The following is a 7,567-nucleotide window of genomic DNA, read 5'->3' as shown; positions in this document are numbered from 1 at the left end:
GTTGTGGGTAGGGGCTTGCAGTTGTCAAGGTGGAACTCCTCGAGTAGTGCAGCTGCTATGATTACGATACAAGGGTGGAGGAGCCAAGAGATACAAGACGATAAGGTGGGTGTCCAAGAGCGTAAAAGGCTTGCGGTGTGTTGTTGGGGTAGCTGACGTTGCTGCAGTGGGGAGTATCAGGCCAAGGCCATGACGGAGATGATGTGTGTTGTTGTTGTTGTTTATCGCTGCTCGCCCGATCGCTTGACCGCCAGCGAGTCCGTAGACAGGGCCGGTAAGGGAAAGGCGGCTAGATGTGCAATGCCAAGTGAGTCTGCTCTCGCTCCAAGAAGCTAACAAGTAGATGGATGCATACAATGGGACCGGCTATGCAAGTGTTGGTATTGGTGAAGAAAAAATGGATGTTGCGAGGAAGACCACCGCACAGACGGACCCTGTGGAAGCGCCATCGGATGCAAACGCGGCGGTGGCAGGAGCAACATCAACACCAGCCACAGCAGTGGCGATGAGTTGCAGAAGCAGGAAGGTGTCTCTCTACCATAACGAGACGCAAACGAGACTCCGGGGGTGCAGCAAGCTATTGCGCTGAGTATCATGAGCGACGAACATTTTCGTGATCCCAAACATGATGAGAGCTGTGGAGTACTCGGCTCACGTCAACTCAGAAAAACCTAAACAGGTCTGCAGCCTACATCAACATGAAAACACTCAAAGTAGGTGACGTTACGTTGATGTAGGCTCTGGGCCTGGTCGGTTTTTTCTTGTATGAGATGGACTGAAGAGAAGAAGATGCGATGAAGATTTAAAGGGAATGTGTTCCTGCCGATATATTGATGTTCTTGAAATGGTTTTCCGCTTACCTTGCGCAGAAGTTGCCAGCAGGCCTTGCTGGTGAGCGTGAAAGCTGGCCTATAACATACCTCGTACATAGACATGCCAGGAGACATCACATGAGAAAATCGCGATAAGAGAAAGGCTAAAGCAAAGGTTGAAGCATACAGACGACGGGATTTCATATCGAAGGCGCGCAACGTGTGGCTGATGAGAGCGTGAAGGAGGTACACATTACCTAGAGGCCATCAATTTACCGTGCCGCAAGAGTTGATCGCGACCTGACATGGAAAGCAGATGAGATGGAAGCGCGTCGTGATGAGGTGAAAGCGCGTCCCGCCTCGCGATGAAGTGAGGTGAAGTAGAATGGAGGTTTGCAGTCCACGCGCCGAGCGCGTCTTCCAGCACGTCCACGTCCGTGCCAAGCCCAACCCGAACCCACTCCCAGCCCCCGGAGCCTGCCGAACCATTTGTACCGGCAATGTGGTTCGCACCTCTTTTTCGCTGCACTTAACCGTCTTGCGTTCCTTGCACGAATCAAAACCTTAATGCCGCGACCGCTCCTTCAGGAACATAATGCAGATGATATATGCCAGTGATGCCGCACTTAACTACATGTACCTACGGGAACAAAGTGAAGCACATCACACCCGATTCACACCGCAAGTTCGCTGGATGTTGCGCAGGGGGATCTTGACTCAAGTCGATGGACTGAATGGATGTGGGTGAAAGCGAGTTCACGACATGGTAATGCATGTAGGTGAGGATTTCAGGTAAGTCATGATGTGGTATTTTTGCTAGTAGCAATGCAGTGCGCGCAGTTTTGACTCCGCACCGCAAATGCAGTCTTCCGTAAAAGCGAAGCGAAAACCAAAAACCCCCGGTGTACAGTGGATGTTCCACTTCGTCCCTGAAACATTACACCCGTAAGCAAGGTCGGCGTAGAGCCCCCTTTCCACCCTGGAAAGCACATGCAGGCGTCCGCACCGACCGAACCATAAGCTTCCAACGACCAGTTTCCTGCAACGTTGTCCCATCTCTAACCCGAACGACAACAGAAGCAATGCGGTGCCAACTACATACAACCATCGACAACCGAAACGCGCGTGACCAATGCAAATATACCTTCATACATACACAGCGCGATAAAACAACAAGTAAAAGGTATTCGCTATCCGCCCGAACAAAAAATATGTCCCGTAACTCCCCTTTCCGTTCGTTCGTTTCCCAGGGTAGTCCAGTGAAGAAATAATAAATAAGCGGACGTGATAAAACATGCATAAGTCGTAACCAGAACGGTGCCTTTAGCGCAGGCGACGTGCGCGAGAGGGATATAGGACAGCGTATAAGAGGAGGTGAATAAGTAATACAGGAGAAGTAGAAGTGAAAGTAGGAGAAGCCGAGGACTCTCCATCGAGTAAGAAGGGCGATGGACGGCGGAGGTTCGGCGGTCAGTGCTTCGAGTCCTCGATTTTGGGCGACGGGGTTTCGCGTTTGGTGTTGTCGTCGGCAGTGGCTTTTCCACATCCCTTGACGAGTATGTGTCGCTGTTTATTTGTTAGTCTTCTTTCGGTTGCTGTTAGATAGAGTGACACAACATACCTTGAGCGCATCCTTCCGCGAGAAGCTCTTGTCGCAATGATTGCAAGGGAAAGGCTTGACAGCCAGGTGGATCCTCTTATGCCTCTTCAGGTCGTGGTTCCTGTTGAAGCTCTGGGGGCACTGATCGCACTTGAACGGTCGATCGTTGGCAGCGGGCTGTTGGTGTTGCGGGTGACCCATGAAATGAGGCATAGCTGCTGCGTGTCCACTGTTGAAACCTGGCATCATTGCGGGATGGCCTCCGACAAGTGCCAATCCTCCGTTAGGGTTCTGGACGTTGGAGAAGACGGGTGCCTGGCTACCGGGGTACTGTAGTGGTGGCCTTTGTTGGTATTGGTAGGGTGATTGTGCAGGATTGTTGGAAGGTATCGAGGGGATGGAGCCTTGAGATACGGCGGGTGACATCCGATGCATGGATCCACCAGCACTGATGGGGCTCTGTTGCTGGCTTAATGTGGGAGATGGGCCAGTAGAATAGGGGAAGTTGGAATGCTGGGGAGTGCTGGCTGTGTGGTAGCTATATGTTGGAGTCGGTGGTTGCGGTGGCCTGAAGGAGTCCTGGCTAAGGGCAGGCGACTGTTGTGGTGCCGAGGAAGAGACTGGTGTTTGTGCGCTCATCATCTGTTGGTGGTGGTGTTGCTGATGTTGATGCTGGGGTTGTTGATGTTGATGTTGTTGGTGATGTTGTTGTGTGGATATCGAGGGCATGCTCGCTCCGTTGGACGAAGGCGTAAAAGGTGGAAGTTGCTGGTTCATCTCATATGGTGGCGGATTCAGCCCTTTGCCCAGTGAGTCTTGTCGTCCAAGCTGACCTTCGCTGCGCGGTGGAGCAAACATACCTCCACGGGCTTGGCCGTATTGGTTCTGCTGTTGATGATGTGCAGCCGGGTACCCGTAGTGCGCAGCCGATCCCTGCGCTGGCGGGGAGTAGATGTACTGCTGCCCGTTGGAGTATGCCATTGCTGTGGAGTACTGTGCGCTGCTTGTAGAGACTCCTGATGAGCCTATCACATCACTGTGGTGTGTATTTGGCGGAGTCAGAAGATTGCCAACGCTGGCTATGGTAGTCGGAGCCTGTGAAGACTGAGATGTGGTGACGGTGTTGGTGAAGGGATATTTGTGCATGGGTGGTGGTGGTAGCTCAAAGCTGCCCAGTTGCTGGGCGTGAGGCCTCCGCGTTGCAAAGCTGGGAGGTACACCCATTGGGTCAGACCCAGGATGCATGGAAGACGGATGAGCCACGGCAGCAGCCACGTTGGCGGTTGTGTTCCGGGTAGGTCCTGATGACCTCCCTGCTTCAGATGAAGGAGGACTTGGTAGGGATTGCAGCTGTGACGCTGCAAATGGTGGGGTGTAGTGAGCACCGGACCAATACAACCCACGTGAAGGCTGAGAATCCACGGAGGGCAACGAGCGATCCGTAGCTCAAAGGCGTAATGTGAGAGGTAGGGGCTCTAGTGGAGAGGGACAAGGTACAGATGATATGCAGGTAGTGGAGGGAAAGGGATCTTGTAAAAGGTCCTCCCAGTACACAAATACCCGCCCGGTCTGTGGATTCGCGATGGTGCTCCGGGTCTAGTCTCTCGTCGCGTCAGACGGCTAATGGCTGCTCCGTCCTTGAGATGCTGCAATCGAACGAACGGCTCTGGCAATGGTACCTGCGCTGGTTCAGGCGGGCAGTGATACCGAAAAACGCACGTCTGGCCGCAAGTGCTCTAGAAAGTCTCAGTAACTGCGCGGTGTTAGTGGTGCTCGTCGTCGCAGACCGTAAGAGGAGGGCGTACAAGAGATCAAAAGCAGATACTCGTGGAACTGTGGTGTTGTTCAACACGGACTGTTCAGTAGGGCCCGGATTCCTGGTCGCGCAGACGTGGTGCTACTGAGGCTGTTACACGGGATGTGTATACGATTGTTTGGGGCTAAGGAAACTGAGTCGTCTGCTATGACGGTGCTGGTGTTGTGGTCCGAGGAGGATGGCAATGCTCCAGATTGGCTGTGGTGGTTCTGCCGTTACTCGACCCAAGGTGCTGGGTAGCGGTATTGCAAGATGTGGTGCTGTGCGTTGACGATACGGCCCACTGATCCTTTGGCGGGGAGGTTGAGCCTTGTGAGGTGCTGGTGGTGGAGTTTGAGGCGTGTGGAGCGGCGATCACTCCTTGTTAAGCTCGGGACCTGGCGCCCTAAGAGGAGCGATGGCGGAGAATGGCTGGAACCTTGGTGGACTAAAGGCTTTGTTACCGCGAGTGAGTGGAGAGCGGTAGCCCTCACGTATATGTATGGCGGGCTAAGGATGTCAGGGTAGGTGGGCTCGCGTGGCTGACTGGCGCGCTGGGGCTTCAGGAATATCAAGGGCTCAACCAGGCGATAGGGTCCGTCCAAGCGTTTTGAGGATCTGGATCGGGATGGGAGATGAGAATTAGCTCGAGAGCACGCCTCAGGTGAGCGGGCGGGAGCGCTATCCACAGACGCACTTTGTCACAATAAGGCAACGCAAACGAGGCACGGCAGAAGTAATGCGACGAATGAATGACAAAACCACACCGTTCAGGTCCAGTTTAGAGAACTAGTCGAGCATGGGGCCGCACACAACAATGCATTGCCAGGGGGTGAAAGCACCCACCGTAGCCAGACCCTGTCCGCAGGCCATCTGTCGGAGTCTGCTGGCGTGCGGGACGGCTTGGACCAACAAAGTGGAGGAGCAGTCGCTTGCGCCGGCCCGTGAGCTCTGAGGACGTCTGATTATCTCATATCACACTTGCTGATGGGCAACGAGGAGCATCCCCGTGCCGGCACTTGTTTCGACCCTCGTCCATTATGACGAGTAGTGGCGCAAAAGGAAGAAATTGGGTAGGCATGCGGCTGCTCCCCTGACCCAGACTCGCGGCACGACAAGAGACGGGCAAAGGACGAAATGCTTTTGTCTTTCCCAAGTACCAAGGGTCAGGAGCCTACTGGCACTCTAACATGCGTCGGGACTGGCGCCAACTGGACCTGGGAGAGCCTGTGGGCGCACGGACATGGTCTGGCCCAAACAGTGCCGGGGCAGAGACAAAGCACATTCAAAGACGACCCTTACCTGGTTTGCCCAAGCTCGCCGTTGCTGGAGGCCAATCGCCGTTACTAGCAGCGCTGATCGCAGAGGTAGTCCGGTCGGTGGGTAGCAGAAGCGCTATCCAGCAGGTAGGACATGAGCGCTTCTGTCGCAGACCTCATCACGCTGCATTCAGCGTCAATCATGGTCTCGCGAGAAACAGACAAGAGGCCAGCTGGGAAGTGCTTATCCCTGCAGGGATTCCAGTTCGGCGACCTAGGTTGCGACCGTGCTCCAACCGCTCCGCGAGTTAGCTGACGACATGGCGCTCTGAACGAGCGGGCTAGCGCTAGCCGAGATGGAGCATGACTGCGAGCAGCACATGATGAAGCGATGGGCTACCGTGCGCTTAAGCGGGCGTGTTTCGACGGCGGGATGAAAGAAAAGTGGGAGGTGTGCTCGAGTGTCGGATCGACTTGGCACCCGTTCCCTGTAGGCGGTCATGGCGCGGTTGACCAGTTGCGGAGCAATATCAAGACAGTCAAGGCGTCATTCCGGGAGGCTGCTGTTGGCCCCGAAATGTGTAATCATGGGCCACTGGAGGGTGAATTGTTGGGCTAAAATTAGACGTGCTGGTATATTGCCTGCGGCACGTGTGCATCTGAACAGGCATGGTGCAATAAGCAGAGCATTTGATACCCTGCTCAACTCAATCTCTCTGACGCCAGACCCGGCGCACCGTCGTCGTACATTCTGCCTAGATGGGTGGATCTCCACGTGGAAGTGCATATTCGGTCCATTTTGCGCGCGTCTGGTGCCGTCTTTTGGGTCTTGGAATCTCCGTCGCTGCAGCGTGTGTCGCAGGCAGCGGCGTCGAGCGTCCAGCCTCTGCGGAAGCACAAGGCGCCGGCGGCTTCGCGTGACAGCTGCTGCACGATGTCGACGCATCGTGGACGGGCTCGCGAGGCGTCGACGATGCATCTGGCGGATGCTGTGTCGTCGAAGCCTTTCCCAGCGGCCTGGTTTCGCCAGTTGGCGGAGTGGCGGAATGACATGGCTACAAGGAACTGGGGACGACTCCGCGGTCGATCGGGCTCTCGGTTGTCTGCAAGCCAGGCCGTGTGGTAGTTGGGCTGATGCCACAGACCATTGTTTTGGGGCAGCCGCTGCGAAGCCATGCCCGTTGCGCTGCGGTGCAGGGCCAAGGCCCAGCAGAGATCTCGTAGCCGCAGCCGATGGCCGGCTCCTTCAGCGCCCTCAGCGCCCGCAGCGAACTGGAGAGGCTGGTTCGGTGGCTTGCTGCTTCTCCCCGTCTCGGGTCGCGGTAGGCGTCACAACGTGGACTGGCCATGTGTCTGCTTCCGATGGAGCCAGGATGCCGACGGCTGACAGCTGCTGCGCGACAGAAGGTGCAGAAGGAAGCAGAAGGAAACCCGTCACATTGCATCAAGCGCTCCCTTTCATCTCAGCGTGTTTTGTCCCAAGTGACGGGGTGGGCATTTTCGTGTCATCCATGGCGCGCCTGCCCAATCACCCCAGGCCGTAAGCGAGGCCTCCGCGAAGGGCAGTCGCGATCTGAAGCTGACCGGTGGTGCCTTCCTATTGCGCTTGCACCTCACTCGAGTAGAAACATGCGGCATTCACTCCTCACTCACGGCACGCACCCTAAGCCCATTGCAGAAAGCCATGCGTCGACAGCATCTAAGCAGCCGCCGGGATCGCCGTCTGGCATGGCTATCCCAGCGCCCCAGCTGCAAATTACCCCCTCTACCGGTTCTGCACGCTTCGCTGATCTAAACGACACGCTATACGTGCGTACGGTACCCTCCAACCCCACCCCATCGTCATCATCTCAGCCTTGCCAGCTCAATCTCCGCCCAGGTGCCAGCTAGATGACGCCGGCTGCTGTGATCCCACGGTACTTGGTACGTCGCCTCGTGACCAGCGACGCCAGACTTGCCCTGCACCGCACCGGCCGTGTCTACCAAACACCAGTCCAGACCACCAACGTCCGCGGCGGTCACCTCCGCCAGTGTGGCCGCGCTAAGATCTCGCCCGTTCGACTTTACAGATCTCAGCACAAGCGTCTCAGGCGTTCGGAGT

The 7,567-nt window shown here is 55.9% G+C and overlaps 1 protein-coding gene across 1 annotated transcript; it reads right to left on the bottom strand.

The window, feature by feature from the left end:
* Positions 1–2,282: 2,282 nt before the first annotated feature.
* J4E90_009663 (uncharacterized protein) lies at positions 2,283–3,393 on the bottom strand (the record flags this gene model as incomplete). The annotated part of the gene is made up of 2 exons (XM_051439182.1): positions 2,283–2,378; positions 2,434–3,393. The coding sequence occupies 2 exons, from the start codon at positions 3,391–3,393 to the stop codon at positions 2,283–2,285; spliced, it is 1,056 nt and encodes a 351-aa protein (XP_051286786.1).
* Between the last annotated feature and the right edge of the window lie 4,174 nt (positions 3,394–7,567).

The sequence above is a fragment of the Alternaria incomplexa genome (genome assembly GCF_024043165.1).
Source record: "Alternaria incomplexa strain BMP 0042 chromosome Unknown scaffold_17, whole genome shotgun sequence".
NCBI classification, from domain to species: Eukaryota; Fungi; Ascomycota; class Dothideomycetes; order Pleosporales; family Pleosporaceae; genus Alternaria; species Alternaria incomplexa.
Note: the sequence above shows the minus strand (reverse complement) of the source record. Positions and strands in the feature narration are given on the sequence as shown.